This window comes from Ascidiella aspersa, chromosome 2 (genome assembly GCF_963924565.1).
Source record: "Ascidiella aspersa chromosome 2, kaAscAspe10.2, whole genome shotgun sequence".
Lineage (NCBI taxonomy): Eukaryota > Metazoa > Chordata > Ascidiacea > Phlebobranchia > Ascidiidae > Ascidiella > Ascidiella aspersa.
In genome coordinates, this window is record NC_139448.1 from 26860101 (window position 1) to 26878111 (window position 18011).

At 33.1% G+C, this 18011-nt stretch overlaps 1 protein-coding gene and 1 pseudogene across 1 annotated transcript; one reads left to right on the top strand and one right to left on the bottom strand.

The window, feature by feature from the left end:
* Positions 1-655: 655 nt before the first annotated feature.
* LOC146164596 (rab3 GTPase-activating protein non-catalytic subunit-like) lies at positions 656-17397 on the bottom strand. Its single transcript, XM_083380764.1, has 29 exons — positions 17271-17397; positions 17041-17105; positions 16258-16363; positions 16079-16148; positions 14691-14814; positions 14327-14534; positions 11386-11633; positions 10418-10555; positions 9970-10141; positions 9214-9394; positions 8138-8275; positions 7923-7999; positions 7596-7745; positions 7411-7529; positions 7213-7338; positions 7001-7109; positions 6494-6643; positions 5902-6077; positions 5663-5717; positions 5293-5426; positions 5177-5222; positions 4900-5031; positions 4616-4725; positions 4238-4414; positions 3904-4012; positions 3237-3375; positions 2278-2437; positions 1513-1640; positions 656-719 (listed from the first exon to the last, which is right to left on the bottom strand). Exons 1-29 carry the CDS (start codon positions 17341-17343, stop codon positions 656-658), a joined length of 3684 nt encoding a protein of 1227 aa, XP_083236890.1. The 5' UTR covers positions 17344-17397.
* LOC146164597 (uncharacterized) lies at positions 12869-13762 on the top strand (annotated as a pseudogene).
* Positions 17398-18011: the final 614 nt, after the last annotated feature.

The window sequence follows — 18011 nt, forward strand, 5'->3', positions numbered from 1 at the left end:
TTGCGAATGTTAAAAGTACTGAAGCACAATTCCCAAGTAAGCTGCACATTAACTTAAAAAAATATGTGCAGAAACATCGAGAATTTTTTTTGTTAAACTGTCAAAGTGTCGGAAGAAATAAAGCATATGTTAAGTGTTTCCATAGACCAGACAGACGGGTCTCTAACAACACACCAAGTAACTACACGAATTTACGAAGTGTATTTGCAATATCACAATCCAGAATTAAATTTGGAAGCGACGTTGGAGAACGATTGTTAATTATTCTCAAATTTAGAAGTTTGTTTGATAACATAAAGTCGGGATATTGTCACTGTCTTAGTAATTTTACTTGCACGCAAAATACTGATGTCGATCTTTCTAGCTTTAGCAGTTCAACAACATGAGCTTAAAAACAACGCGAAACGAGTTTATTTTACCTGCGTCTTTATCCAGGTGGTGACTTGCGGGGGAATCTGCGACAGGATTATCACGCGTTTTTCGGCGTCGACTGAGGTTAGCAGGTGAGCCAAGCGTTTTCCTCCGATTTCCAACAACTTTTCGCCCAGCGTTGATGTGTCGGAAAGGAGCTTGGCGGCCTTTAATAAAGACACAAGCAACATTATATCTAATATGTTCGTTGGCTTTGCTTCTATAGTATAGATTACGGAATTACTTACTCTGAATGCTTCTTGGTCCATCCCGTGAAGAAGAAGTTGTTCGATAAAATAAACTCGAACCTGCAAAACAAAAATGCCGTCATACAAGGTGGAATTAAGGCAGAGTTCGCAAGATATCGCGTTTATTGTCGTTTGAGCAGTATCCATTTTTAATTTCAAACGGTAACGGGTTTGTCTAACGTTGGACGCAGTTTTTGCGTGACGGTAAAAATTAAATTAAAGTTATCGCCTTTGCGAAGTTAAGACTTTTATGCTTAGTGTTTTCAAAACAGTGTGAATTTATTAAGATTATAATCAGTAAATTTGCGGATTAGTTTGTTAGTGATGGCTTTTCAAGATAATTTCATATTTTCGTCACGTTTAAATATATAGGCTTGTATTACGTGGCTTTGGCTAATACACTCCGGTATTATGTTAAATTTTCATTTATCGAACGTGTATTACCATGTAGTGCAATTTTAACGGCGATAAACCTTGGACGCCATATACGTTACCGCCTCTTTATTAAACCTACCCGAAAATAACGTAATATTCGATAGGGATGAATAGCCCACAGCAAGATAGACAGTTTCCTTTTGTTTAACCACACAAAATTCAAGTTAATTTGCAAATTATCGCGCTTTAATTTACATAATCGGTACGACTATACATTAGTCCCTCCATCAGTTTATTTTATCAAATATATTTAAACTAGGCAAAGCCGGGTATTTCATCTATAGTTTACTACAAAGTAACTATTCTTTTTTGTTAAGGGCCAATTGAGTTGAGAAATTGTACCAAACAAATGATTGAAAATACAGCAACAGAAAGGGGAACAAAATCGCTTTCAGAAGAATCGTAAGGTTTAAATGACACATAGATAGGTACCGAAACGTTGTCGATCTGCATGCTGGCAGCCATTTGGTCGCAGGTTTCCATCCAACAAACTGCCGCAGCAACATCGGAAAGGCGGATGGCCGAAGCGATCGCCTTGCTGAAGAACTGGGTACAAAATATGAAGATAATTCGCGATATTAACATCGATCGAAAATACTTAATTTGCTTGTCAACAAAGAAACTTATACTTTTTCGTTCGATGGCCAAATAGTATTGGTTGTTTTACTTAAAACTTGCTTCTTTGAAGGCCAAGCTAATTTCCGAAAATTGATCAAAGTTTTCCAGCGCTGTGTTTTCGTCTAACTTTCGACATATAAATATATTAACCAGGTACATTTTTAATCAAAAGCAGCTCCTCCGATAATTGTAATTGTTAACCAACGTTTCGGCAACCTACTGAAGTAGCCTTGTTCAGGGTGAATTCGACATATATTTGGACATATAAATAATGAAAAGCAAAACCTTTGGGTACGCATTACTTAAACACATGTGTTCCAGGTTGGAGAACAAGATTGACGATATTTGCGTTTAAAATTTTTTTTTATTCAGTTTATCACTGTCAAAAGTAGAAAGAAAGTATAAGAAGCCAAAGGAAAAAATATAAAATTATAAAAAAGGTCGAAAAATTCAGGAATAAAAAAATACGAAAATTGGTCAAAACGAACAGGATTTATCAAGCATATTGGTCGTCCAACAATTTGGTTGTGCTCTTTTCACAGATATCAGTCGTGTGAACACTTACTTCCATCCTTGCCTTCAGCACGTGAGTCTTGAGCGAGGCGGGGCTGCGGTGCGACTGAGCCGTGTTGTCCACGAACAGCCAGCTTTTCACGTTGGCGTCGAACAGGTGCGTCAGGGGCTTGATTCCGCGCAGCTGGAACCTGGTGATCCCGTGCATAAAACTGGCGGTGGACGAAAAAAGAAAATTAATGCGAATTTTGAAAAATTTTTTTGAATAGGAGCTTTATTTTTTCACAGGTAAACATTGCTGCTGCTTGCAGATTAGAACATAACCAACAGGAGAAACATGTGCTCTATTCAATTATAAAATTGTTCTTCCGGTTCTTGGCAAGCCTGTTCTTGCCAGAAAATTCAATTTTAAAATTGATACAATGCCTGGCCGCAATAGTATAATCATGCGATTTGCTCTCCCAATATGCACAGCTCAGTATTTTTAGATTTTTCAGGAGGTATTTTAATTTAAAGTTTTCACACTTTCAACGTTAACTTTATATTCAACAAATTAAACGCACAATTAATAGAACTTAATTTAATAAGTTTTAGGTCGAGTGAACTTTAAAACTGAAGATTTGAATACAGATATGGGATATACTTTATTTCAACGTGGCGAAAATAAGTATTTTTTGTTCAATGTTGCGAAATATGTATTTTTTGTTCAATGTTGCGAAATATGTATTTTTTGTTCAACGTGGCGAAATAAGCAATTTGGCCGCAAAATTACTAACGTCTATAGCACTAGAATGTAATGACTAGTTAGCGGCTTCCACAGAACTTCTTAAAAATTGTACGACTAAATTTTTAATTCCAGATACACTAGGTACAGTGTGGATAAGCCTTTCATCAATGCAGTTAACCACGTTGTCACAATGTATCTCTAGGGCTAGGCAGTCATAATTACCGGTGAAATATGAAATATGTTTTTTTTTATCAATTATATACATTATACTTTTATAATCCTACATCGAAAGATGAATAAGGTGTTGGGCTGAATTGAAATTGGAAGCGGGTTGGAGCTTCGCGATATGGACGATCGATTCCTTCCCGGTGATGCCGCCCCAAGATTCAGTCGAACCCAAAATGCCGTGTCTGTCACCGCTGTCTAAAATAGAAACATAAATTTAGGAGGTTGCGAGTTTGTTTTTTACGAGGTTGCGGGGTACAAGGTTGGTGACGAATAATTTCGTCGACTTAGTCCGCTAGTAGAACCCCACACTTGTAAAATTAGATATTTTTAGAAAAAGATAGACCTTTAATTAAGGGACTCCGCGTTAGATACGAACTTTATACCTATTTAAGCGTGTTTAAGGTTAGCGAACGCCGTCTATACGGTTGAAATATCAATCATCAGTTATAACGCAGAGTCACAACTATTTCTATAATATTGATAATCTTAAAGCAAAAGTTAGGTTAGGTTTGGGTACTGGTTATACAATACATGATAGGAAATAAGTTTAATAATAAAATATCCACAGAAAACCTGTAAAAAACTGCTAAAACAAGGACAAAAAATCCATGCACTGACCAACTAGTTTTTAATGTGTGATATAATCATTCAAAACACATCGTACTACAGAAACTTAAAACAGTTAGTTATAACTGGGGAAAAACAAAGAAAATAAATTCATACTTAAATTGTGTTTCGGAAATTGGTCAAAGTCGGATTCTGCCATAACACCAAGAATTGTTGTACAGTATTGACAAAAAGATTGCAAATCACAGTCGTGGATACCAATGTCCTATTAACAAGTAAAAAGTTTTTTTAACAGAAAAACATACAAATGGAAATCGTAAAGACATATAACTTTATAAACTAGATTTTTTCAGAGGTAGACAAATCGTTTCTGTATTATAGGTGTAAAAGTAAAAAAACAACGGTTAGATGTTGATGATGCTAACCATTTTTCCCATATTTTTAATTGGTACCAAATATAAACAGATGGAAATCGGAAAAACATTCGCACCTTCATGCAGAGTCGATCCTTCGGTGGTTTTCCCACTTTATCGAGCAAACTTGCCATAGCAGAAAACCTGTTCACCACAAAAGTCTTCCACGCCATAAGGGCCAAACCATGCTTTAAATGTGGGTCACATTTTATGCAGTTTAGTTCTGTGCAGAGCTTTTCCAAATGGGAAATTTTCTGTGATGAAAAAACAAATAACTGACACATCTACGTGATAAGGTAAAGCAAGCATAGTCCATCCGGTTACAGCTACACATCTGTACTAAATTTGTTGTAGCATTACAGACTTCATTATGCCACTACGGAAATTTTACTAAAACTTATTCAAGGTGTGATTAATTTAAAAAAAACATATATATATATATTGTATAATCTTACAGCAACATTTTTATTCCATGCAACAGCTTGATCCCACAAGCAGTGGGCATGTAGCGTGTTGGCATCAAGGCAAAAACTAAATTGTTTTTCAATTTCCCCTTTCCAAAACCCTAAAAAAACGGTAAATGTTTGCGTAAAAAGTTATGTGGTATGCACTATATACAGTGGATAAGTGACATACATAAAAAGACACTTAAGCTTTTTACAAATTCAGGTGTCAGTTATGTCACACAGAAACACTTGAATAAAGAGTTAATTTATTGTCACTTGTTAGAAACACTTACTATAAAGAATTAATTTATTGTCACTTGTTACTTCTGAAGGCAAATCCGATTCTTGTGCATCTTTACCAAACAATGTGTGGCATGAAATATTGGCCTTCTCAAGCATCCTTGAAACTATTTCAGGAACAAAACCTGCAGGAAAGTTAACTTTTATTATTTATCCAGAGTATTATGTTTACTACAAAGTGAACTAAAATTTGTTAAGAGGGCATATTCAGAGGTGGGTGACATTTCTTGAGTATTTACAAATATATATATATATATATTTTAAATATACCTTTTCCACTGGTCAGTATTTCATTGACACTTACACATTGCAGACTCTGCAACAAAGGCAATAACAGTTTAAAACATCATATTAATTAAATAAAACACTATGGCAAAAAGGCGTACTTCATTCAAATTCTCTCCAACATCCGCTGAAATGTCAAATCCAATGGCGAGAAATGTGTTAAGTGAAATGCAATCACTTAACTGATCAATTAAAGTTACCCAAGCATCAGTTGCCAAACACAAAGATTCCCATTCTAAAAACAAAATACATAATGTCTTTACCTTTGGAATATTACCAAAAACACTTGATCCAAAAAAAATGCAGTGCAGAGAAGGTCGCACTAGAAAAAATACAACCTGCTGTGAGGTTTAAACTCAAGACATTTGTAACATTTATTTTCCAGGTGTTTTTCATAGACTGATGAAAAAATAAACGAAACTAGTATTAGCAAAAAAATATTAAAATATTTTATATAATTATGCTACACACCTTTCTCTGGACTTTCAGTTTGTTGTGGTGGATCTGTTTTTTTATTGGTAATGACCTGTTAATTAAAAAGGGATTTTAAAAACTAAAAATATTTGTTTTTACTCTAAACAGACCTATAAATTCCTAATCCCAAAAAAATATTTAATTCTAAAAAAAATATATTTATTTTAGTATTTGTTTTTTCCAACCTTAAGTACTTCATAGCACCTTTTAAATAAATAACTGGTTGGATAACTTACATTAGCTTGTTGTAAACATGATTTGCATACAAGGGCAACAATTAGTCCAGCAACTGACTCTTTTGTTTCAGTACACATTTTAGAACAGTTTTGCCAAAATGATACACTGGTTCTTTTAAAGTCTTGTTGAAAAGCCAATACAAATTTACAAAGGTTTTCAGTGGAGGCTTTCAGGCCTGAATAATAAAAATAGAAATTAGTTAAAAAAATACTACAGTTAAATATTGACAAAACCAACCAGAAATATAAAAATAAAAGGGGTTGGTTGTTTACATCCAACATTTAATACTAATAAATACAACCAATTTTATTTTAAAAAGTAAAATTATGCAAGGCAAAACTATGCATTTTAGTTAGGTGTTCTATTCTATGTAAATTATGAGTGGTTGCATGTTAGCTGCTATTCAAACTCTATAAATATTTTAAAAGATTAGTATTTAAATACCAGTAAATGCTTATACTGTCTCACTAGTTTAAGCAACTATTTGAATAGCACACAATGGCCAACAATAATCTGGCTCTCATGTAAAACATGTGGTTTTCAAAGTTTTAAAATTTTTACAGTTGATTTAATTGAACATTTGTAACTTACTGGCAATGAACAGATTTTCATTCCTTATGAAATAATTAAACAGTAAAAGCACCCATTCTTCTTCAGATATGTGCCCATATTCCTTTAAGTTTGAAATAACAAGAGCTGGATCCACATTACCAACAATCGATTGGGAGAATAAAAGTTTGCCTAAAATAAAACAACATTATGAAAACATTGGCAAAATGCCTTTTTAAGTTGCTAAATATTTTTTTCTTCAATTAGTAAATATACTACATTTCTAACCTAAATCATAGGAAATCAAATGAGGAAAATAAAGACCATGTCAAACCATTCAACTACAATAAAGACCTGTACTAATCCACAATGTTTCATTTAATGGTAAAAAAACAATTATTTACATTAAATACTATTGTAACCTGAAATTGCCACTTTGAGATTCAAAATTGTTGGCTTACTATACAGCTTAAGACATTGTGTGATGTATTATTTTATCACTTTATAAAGTATAACACTGTTCTTGAGAAATACAAAAGGCAGTATTACCTAGTTTGTTTGCAAAACTTGAATGCCAAATCCCTTTTTCGTTGTCTGTGTTTTGGTCTTTGCTTAAAAACATCTTTAGCATTTGGGAAATTGTCATCCCACCTTCTTCCTAAAATAAAATAAAAGACTAATATAAACTACTTTACTTTTATATTTTAGAAATAAATTAATACATAGAAACAGTAAGATCAAATTATAATCCAAGCAAATACCTGGATAGGTGAGCAATGTTTTACCACAAAAGCATTATATTTGCCAATCAAGTCTTGTTTTTGTTCAATTGTTTTCCAAAGAGACTGTGTAAAAATATCATCCGACACTGGTTCAGAACTATGGTCCTAAATCAGACATAAAATGAGTATTAGGAAAATTATCAAGGACGTTTGCATCAGAAAATAGTGAAATCATACCTCCATAGACATATCTTGTTGTTTGTCAGCATTTATTGTTTGAACATTTTTAAATAAGACAATAACTGATTGAACATATAAAAGAAAGTCATAAAACAAAGCATCCTCTTTGCTTTTTTCTATATAAAACAGTGCTCTCCATTAAAATACGTGTCAAAAATCAAGTAACTGTTTGATATTCTTACCCTTGGATTGTAATGGAAGCATCATTTTCTCCAGGCAGTCCAATAAAGTGTCACTGTCAATTGATTCAATCAACATAATTTTTTCAAACGCCTGCTTTTGAAATGTGCATAGATCCATTTTAAGATGAAGTTTAATGATTTCAGGAATATCTGCAAGAAATAAACAGGAATACTGATGACACTTTGTGTTAACAACCAGGTAACAGGAGTAAAGATATAGAAAAACTGAAAAAATATAAGAACTGTTAAGTGATCAATTTTTTCCTTCATTTATTGGTTGCTTGTATGCAGAGTTACAAATTGCGCTTTGTTTCAATATTTACGCACTGCAAGGTTTCTCTTGTAAAAGCTTCGAAATTTTCTTTAGCAGATGAATGTGGCGAGCTCTGTTGCTTTTAGAATCACTGCATAAAACAAAATTGTAATTAAATTTTTCTAATCGCTAAACAAAATCTTTGTTTAAAATATTACAAGCAATCATGCTATGAGCTCTTTCCTTTGGCATATTACTCTGAATATTTTTAGACTAACATGGAACAAACCTTAATGCAAGATGGAATGGAATATGAATGTTGTTTATTTCCCCATCTTCGTTTAATAAACAGCAAGAGAGAGTCTTGGAAGAGCTGGATGTTGACATTTCTCCAGCACTCAACATTCCATAACCAATACTTAGTAATCTAAGAAAATATGGGATAAAAATACAGTTGAAAAATTTTTGAGAAAGCAATTAGCAATACATAGTAAGAATATTAAAGCCCATACAGAAGTAGGTAGCATTTTGAACTAGGGTTGGGCATTTGACCAGTCAAATAAAATCTCGTCAATTGACCGGTCAAATAGGTCAAATATTGGTCAAATACTATACACACTATCAAAATGCAATTGAAGTTAAAAATAAATCTTGATTTTAACTTTAAATAAATATATATAGGTTTTGGCTCCAGTACAATGGTTTGTAAAACAAAAACAATTATTTTTTGACTATCAATAAGAATTTTGTAAAACCATGTACATCTTGCAAGCAATACTATAGCAGTATTGTAGTAATTTTTACCATTACTACAACCACCAAGTTAAGCCAAGAAGTTTATTAACGAAATTTAACAACCAGTAAATGTATCAGTAAAAAAATATCTTTACTCCTCATCACAACTTTTGTCACTATCTGAATTTTCTAAATCATCACCAGGGTCCACTGGAGACAAGAGATTTGGTTCCTCTTAACTTCTAAGTAGCCTGAGATTGTGGTATACTACAGCCAGTGTTTCCTTTTATGACAAACGCAATTCATCATATAGGGCATTTATTCTAAACTAAACAAAATAAATCTACTTTGCTATTAAAAACACTTTGTTATTACCACAGACATGTGTTTGCATCAGGTAAACCATACCATTTTATATTTGAATTCTTTAAAAGTTACAATCAAGATTATTAAAAACTTAAATCACAAAACAGCCCTGAAAAAATTTACAAAATTTGAATCCAATATGAGTATTTGACCGGTTAAATAAAGTGTGGTCAATTGACCATATTTGACCAGGCAATTGACAGGGTTGCCAACCGTTACTTGTGTTCGGTCTAATTGTTAGCTGTCATTGTCACAAAGATGTACCTTGAACGCCTGCTGATGTTAAAAGCACCAACCCTTGGCCCATACAGACAGGACCAGACCTCCAAAATGCCACGTCTTGGTGCATACACAATAAGAAACAATGTACTCTTGTTAACAGTTCTCTGACCGTCTTCAGTGTCATCAAATACCCTGATAAAGGCAACTTGGGCATCTCTGTAACCTAAACAGCTAATAACTTAAGAAGTAATATTAAGTACTATATTTTACATCTCTAATTTACTTAAAATCTCTAAATTTAGAAGTAAGTTTTTTAGAAAAAGTACTAGCTAGGCTGTGTGGCAGTATGGTCAATATAATTTAAATAAGTAGAATATAAGTTTCAGATTTCCAGGAAAGCAACTTCAGCCTTTTCTAAAAGTTATAATATGAATATTAGTTTGATGCAATTATGTCGATTGACGATGTGCTTTAATCCACAAAAATGCCTTTCTAGTATAACGTACATCAATAACAAACTAAATAAAACAAGATATCTTCTCATCCTTGCTAGTAAATGAAGAAAATGACTTAAATTGGAGAAAATATCCATTAGACTTTTTTGTGGTAATCAAAGTAATAATTTTACACCATTTAAAGTAAAATATATCTCGTGAAAAAGGCACTATTCTCTTAATTTAAATAAACAAATTTTCACTATTTTAGTAGTAGTAGGAAATATATTTTTCTTAAAAACACATATAAAATGCTACTTTTTAAACTGGTCAGGGTCAAATCAGATAAGAAGCCTTACATTACCTTTCCACATTCTAAGCACATATCCTTTGGCAACATCAAGCAGTACAACTCTTCCAAAACTGTCCGTCACTGCAGCCAGACATTTTGAGTAAGGAGCCAAGACAATTGAGGTTCCATATCTCTGCAGATCTGGTAAACCAAACTTAATTTCCACAGGTATACCTGGCTCAATCTTAATAAAAATATAAAAATATTTAATTGTTAAGTAACCGTAATAATTCTTGCCTGATTACTATGCTTAAATCATAAAGAAGGGATTCACAAATACTAAAAATGTTGTTTAAATACTAAAACATTTTTGTTCAATAAAACAATCATATGATTTTAAAGTTGTTGGTGAAAATGAAGAAACAAGTTGTTGGAATAAAATGATCAACACAAATTCAAAGGTCGACTAGCAAAATGTTACATAAATAAATCTTGAAAAACTTAAAATTTATTTGGAAACCTTTGGTTCTGTTGGCGTTTGAACATCCTCAGTTTTTTGTGACCAATTGAGCCATCCGCTTGCTGCAGAGCTTAAAGCTGTCTTTAGTTTGTTAGCAACAGCTGAAGCTACTTGACCAAGAGCAAAATCTGAAGTTATCTGCCAAGAAAAACTCTTTTAAACCTAACATCCAAAACATCGTTTTATATTCAAAAAGCCACATGGTGAGCGAAAATGCACATTGTATGAAATAAAAACCAGTAAAATGTCTTGAGTCCAGGTCAAGTGATTTTCAAAAGTTACCAAGTCAAGTACCAGTTTATGTCATTATTAATAACCCAAGTCAAGTAAAGTCCAAACCAAGTCATTTTCATGGCAGTTCAATCTCAAGTCAATTCATGTACATCAAAAATAAATATGAAACTATAAATATTAGTAAATATTCTATGTAGCAAACACCAAAAACTAAAAAAAGAGCAAGAAGCTCTTTTTAACCTTAAAAGATAAAAGTAAATACTATTATTACAAAAAATTCAATTAAAACAATTAGGAATAATGTAAGTTATTTACCAAAATTACATAATTCCAAGACATGTCATTAATCCAAATGACTTGAGTCATTCAAGTCAAGCCATTTAGCCTATAAGACTTCAGGCAAGGCAAGACATTTAAAAACAGTAACCGAATTTATTTTATCATTGAAAGTCATTTAAACACTGATAAAAACAGTTAATTTGCAAAGAATGGTTTCCTTGAAGAATAACAAAAATAACATAATCTACAATCACATCAAAGCACAATTTGGTGTTGGTGTTATTTATATATACCAAAAATGGAAAAACATACAACCTTAACTTTCAATAAATGTAAGGTAACAAAACTAAATACATGTGCAACCTAAATAACAGATGTGAAAATATGTTTTTAGTATATTATGAAAAGTTTAAACTACTGAGTAAAATGTATGAAATAAGTGCTAAGCAACATACCTCAGTTGAATGATAAAACCCAATAAAGGGAGCTGTTCCACAGGCCACAAGTTGGTATATGGAGGATGGCACAAATGATACATCAGCATTGTAGCCTCCTACTACACAAGCAGTTTGTAGTTCATCATATGCACTCATATCCATTACACAGGGACTTGAATGACATGACATCTTCTCATGGCCAATGCATTTAAGTTTCTTGAATGTCACAGTGGGAAGGGCTGAGCCAAGCATTCTTCCCGCAGCCACTAAAACATGATTTAAATTTATAATGTCAAAAACTTCTTTCATTTAAAATGCAGAATATCCGAACAATATCTTAGAGTTAGACTCAAAATTACATAGCTTTCTAATTGAGTACATATTCTAATGTTTTGTAAAAAAATAATTATACAAAAATCATAAAAGAAAAAAAAGTTGCTCAAAGTAAAACAAAATTAGGGTTTGGATTTTGCACTTGCCAGCTCGCATATATGCATGTTCTCATTGCAAGAAATTGAACAACCCCACTTTATCTTCCCAACCAAAATATTTGTGAGACAAAGTGTGATTAGTTATTTTTTTCTTGTGTTCAAAGCATAGACACCTTAAATAGAAGGACTAGTAACTCGCACTCTCGGGTTACGAAACTTGGGTCCCAATCATAGACAACTTAAATAGATATGAACCCAATATTTTATGTTATTATCTCATCTGAACGTGGCGAATAACATGAACAGACTACTCGCATTATGCTGTTAAACATGGGCGCCCGCACGGGGGAGGGTCAGGGGGGGCACTTGCCGCACGTGTTCGCTTTGCGTCTAAAGGTTCGTTTTTGCTGGTTGTTCTTTGGCTGTTTCTGATTAGTTTTTTGTGAGGTCTTGCAACCACCATTCTATGACGTCATACTGTCACTGTTATATGACATCATTATTCATGAACGTCAGACGGAAGATAGGGGAATTCCCTAAATTGAAAATTTGGGACCCCCCTTTTTAATTTTCTGGTACGACCCTGATAAAAAACTTAATTCAGATCAACTCAAGAAAATCATGGAAGCTCTAGTAGCGGAAAGTGGTAGTATCATTTTTTCTATAGGTGATAATTGTAATTCAAATGTTGCAGGTAATGGTAAATTACATGGCCCTGGTACAGTCTTCATTGACGCTATAAATTCTTATGCTTTCCTCGTTTTTGACTATGTTTATTCTTTTAAAAATATAAGAATTAACTTGATAACGGTGCATGTTAAGGAACTTTCTTTCACAACAAATGGAAATACGTATATTGCACATAGAAGCACTGTACAATGAAGCCCCCCCGTCTTACCAAGATCACATACACAGCTGTGTACCCAAAATCTTTGCAGAGACACAGCACGCCTTTTGTATGCCAGATATTCAATGACAAGACAGTTGCTGCTCTTTCAACTCTAAAGGATAAACTTGGCATTAACTAGGGCACCATCATTTTTGTCAAATTTATCACTGATTGGTTTCAAATGATGAATGTGAAAGGTCGATATTCCAGTATTAACATGCGTGATGACTGTGGTTAACCATGGACCAAGAACTGCACTAGTTTCAAGAAACTTAATGAAACTTGTGACATTATAGCCTCTCATGCATGGTCAGGTGGTCGGTGTCGGACGCAGAAGCTTACCAATCAAACTGCAGAAGCATTTGTACTGTCTACAAAAGCCGTCGAGGCCGCAGAGTTGCTACTGACTCAACACATCTTCATCTACGTTCTACCTGGTGTGTTTGCTGGTGAGGCCCTTGAAAAGTTCTTTGGTCAAGCTAGACAACGCAATGGAAGTAATTTCTATGGTGAAATTGTAGATATCAAGACAGCTGCAAAAACCAAAAACCTCCATGCGTTTTTCAAATATGAGTAAACTCCGTGCGAGTCTCATGATGCGCCTTGCACCTCTAACATTTGCATTGATGATGACCAATTTTACATCACCATTGCTGACATTGAAGACCTAGTGCAATCTAATGACAGTGTCAAACATAAATGTATTTTTATAGCTGGATATTTGGAACATAAATATCGAGCTAATATCTTGCATATCGAAACTGAAAATGACGACGACCATCGGATTAATTTGGAGTTTCTCACAAACTTAAATAGAGGTGGACTAACTGTACCTCTACTCTGAACAGTACATTTCGTACACTCAGCCTATAAACTGTTTAGTAAGAGTAACTTGCATTGCTGCCGAGCTCATCGCCATGCCTTGCTTCTTATCGATATTCCAATGGTTATAATTCAAGGAGAATGTCTTACTTTATCAAACATTCTTTTAAAAGCATTTGTGCTTGACAACAGTGACAAAGAAAGACAACTCGGCTGTTTAAGAAGAAAAGAAAAACCCTCTACTAAAAACTGAACAAGTATCTTTAGAATGCTAACAAGTAGTTTGATTACTCATTTCTACAAATTTCATTATGCTGAGTTCCTTGAAATAACATTGTTCTAGCAATTTTTACCTAAAAATGTTAAATATATATTGTAGAAAAATTAACTTTCAATTGTGTTATTTCATAATTAATGAAGTTGTTCGTCTAAGATATATTTCTGTTGAACTATCAAGGCTAAACTGTCCATGTATAAATTTTAATTCAGTCACAGGGTAACATACTGTGTGTTTCAGTTGTTTAAAGGAGAAAATATGCAATATTTTGAGTGATTTTGCGCTATTTTTATGTGATTTGACCTTTAAATGACCTTCAGATGACCTCATAGAAGGTTAAAAGTATGAAAAAATAATTCCTCGCCCTTCAAAACCCCCCAAAGAGTCACCAGAATGAAGGTTCTACCATGTATTTGACACAAACTATGGTGGGACCCAAGTTACAACTTGGGACCCAAGTTTCAGATACCGAGCATAGAAGATACCAGTCCTTCTATTTAAGGTGTCTATGGTTCAAAGTGATAAAAAGGCATAACTTACCCAAAGCTTGTTGAGTTCTGCAGGTTCTTAAATTATGAAACAGGATATTTCCATCGATAACAACAAGAGCGTCTTCGTAAAGTATGGTAAGTTCATTTTTCGGGTTAAAAAGCTTTTTGATTTCAAATTGGCGATGATCACCAGTTTGACATTTGATATCAACTACAGCCGACTGGTGAAATTTTTGTGACATTAGTTGTATTCCACCCTTTTCGAAAGACAAGAAAAACAACTTAAAAATAAGAGCAATTAACAGGTACAAATAAACCTGATTAATTCTATGATATGCAGTAAAAGGAACTTTGACAAATACTAAAAATATAACATAAAGTTAAATAACGTGTTTTCAAATTGCTGCTCTTACCTCAGTATAAAAGCTTACGACCCCTGTAGAAAAACCAACCACAATGCAAGTCCAATCCGGATGACCAATCGATGAGTGTTTGTTTGAAACAAGAGGCAAACACAAGACATTGGAAATAGTGTCACTAGAAAAAGTCATACAATTAATAGATTTAAATTGTTGTTTTTTTAGTAAGGGCTCATATCAATATAAAGCACTTGTTAAGGTTTTTAACATGTTCACTGCGATGCGACCCACCAGTGGGTCATGCATAAAATTTGGCTACTGCAATGTGACCCACCGGTGGGTCGTACAAAAAAATTACTGTTTTTTTCACATTCACGGCGATGTGATGTTAATTGCGCCTCAAACAGATTTAAGGGCTTATAATCTGGTACTCATAAAGTTTAACTTCAAAAATTTACATATCAGGTTTTCTTCTTTAAAATTTATGTTTATTATGTTAATTGGGTTTATTGGTTTAAAATTATAAGCGGGTTCTATTTTTTCGCTATAAAATAGTGTGATGCTAAGTTATTTGTAGCTCTCTACACCTATCCAGCGACAGTACTAGCAATATATCTCCTGTTTGTAATGTTCGTCAATATGCTATTGATGTGAACCAAATGGCTGGTAAATTATAAAAATAGTACTACGTATTCCTTGTTTTTGTTTTTCAGGGGTGAACAACCCAACAATCGGGTGGTTTTACGGCAAATTAATACAAAAAGTTGATTTATAAGACAACTGTTGGCTGCACTTAAAGAAGTTTGTAGATTTTTGTGGTTTGGGCATAATGGTTGGGGGTGCATTTTTATGAAGGGGGTATAAAAAAATAAATTTTTAAAATATTGAAAACCGTAAAACAAATAAACCAAAGTGTAATATATAATTTCACAAAAATAAACCTGGTAAATAATAACCCTATTTATAATGACCCAATTATTGAACCACCCATGAAAATAAGGCCCTGAAAAATACCCCCTGACAAAATATACGACAACCGCAACCGCATAAAAATGCAGGATTCATTTTGCAACAATTGAAGCAGAAACTACTAACATATATTACCTACGATCGATCACACAAGCAAGTAGCTAAGCTTTACTCTATAAGTTGGCTAAAATTATGCAACCACCGGTGGGTCAAATCGCACTGGCTACAATATACTTTGTGTTTAATGCGATTTGACCCACCGTGTACAAACGATTAAACTGTCTGAAAGAACTCCTTAAAACGAAAAAAACATGTTGACAAAATTTGGCGGGAAAGCTCTGGCGGCAGCTAGCGGTACAGAAAGCTAAAGGTAATCGCAAAACAAGAAAACAACGAAAATTTGGGATCGTAGCGAACGTGTTAAACATTCAAATTTTCTACAACATACATATGGTAATCATTAGGCAGCAAACCTTTTAGCACACAATGAACCCTCCCATGTCTGTTTGAAAGCTTCAATGGGTCCATCTTCTTTTGGATCCCCTTTAAGTAAATAAAAACAAAAAAAATTAATTCGTTACAAAATCATTTAATTAATTATTATATATTTAGAACACTACTCAGTACAGATTGTTTGGATTTATATTAAAACCTTGGAAAAAGGATGCATTTGGCCCTCTTGCTATGCACACAAAATCAAGCATTGGTGAAACTGAGATACAGCAACTTTGCAGCCAATCCGACATAAACACTTTGTTCTGCAACATAAGTTTAAAAAGTTTTCTGATCAAAATAAAATATAGTGCTGTATTCAACTAAATGTTAAACTACTTTTTCTCATAGCATACGCTCAATAAAACTTTGTAAAAAAGTATTTATCCCAACTTAGGTGTATTTGCTGTTTAACACTTTTTTTAAAGGTAAAATAATTTAACATGTGAGACTTCATACAAAAAAGAACCTTTATATAAACTATTGCAAATATCCAGTCTGTGATAAATCCACTAATAGGCACGTTTCAACCAAAGTTGTCCAATGAAGATAAATTTCAAATATATAAATGGCTATGTAACAATTTTCTATACTATGTAACAATTTTCTATCAGTAACTTTTTTCAATTTATCTCCTGGTGGAGTGGTGGTGTCTGCATTACAATTAAATTGTTTTGTAATCAAAAAAATCAGATAAATTTAGGTGGAGAAGTTATTAAAAGAAACATAATAGCAAAGTTTTAATACAAAAAAAATCAAAGTATGAGCCTGTCATTTGCACCCATCTCAAATAAAAACAATGTTGCTACATTGGCAATTTAACATACTTTTTAAAAGGTTTATACACAACCCATAAATTTGCATCTTAACACCACAAAGGGTGATACATTAATTGTAATTACATTTCAGATTATTTACAGCTATAACTAACAAGCATAACTACCTGATCTTCATTATTATCTTCAACAATGTTATCTGTAGTGTAGTTCTCCCCAAAATAATCACTCTCTAAATGAAAGTAACATTTTTAATTGATCACTAATAAAACAGTTTCTATTTAAAACAACTTCCGTTACAAGTTGTTATTACTATTAGCATTGCTGCAGTTAAAATGTTGTTTAGCAAATCAAGTTTTACCAAAACATTAAGGATAGTGAATAAAAAGTTAATCACCTTCAGCTGATTTCTGCAACACAGATTTTACTCCAGAAAGCTGCAAAATGGGAGTCAAAGCACAATTAGACATATCTCAATTTTTTAACATATGTAAATTGTTTTTTTATTTATCAATCCTATAGCTGACAACATTAGGAGAAAGTTAAAAAACTGAATAGAATTTCATCCAAATAAAAATACAGGTTTGTGATTTTTAGATTTAGTGAGCTAGAGATATTTTAGTGCCACTGCCACAGTACTGATTGACCCACATTTTAGATTTATTTAAACATTGCTCAATATTTCGGTAGGGTACTAGCATAAAATATGAATGAAATATATAATCAGAAAAATCATTCTTAAATGTTTGTAATGGCCCACTGTAGAAAGTATGGCAAGTGGACTAGCGAGTTTTTTTTTCAAACAAAAAAAACTTGTGCACCCTTATTTATCGCATCGGCAAACGTTCACAGTGCAGTGCATGCAATACAGAGTGCATCAAAAAGTCATAAAGTGCACCCAGTCTTTTCAGCCTTGCACCCGCGAGATATCATGGGGCTCCTGAAGTAGCAGGATTCTATAGACTTTTATTGTCCTGATTAAATTAAATAGGTTTATTTCAAGTTTACGTTAAAATTGCAAAAATATTAACAATAGCAGCTAGTTTTGTGGGAAACACACAATAAAACCTACAAAGCAACAATACATAAAGCTGAAAAATCTAAAATACCATAGTATTAAGACCAACAACATAATAAA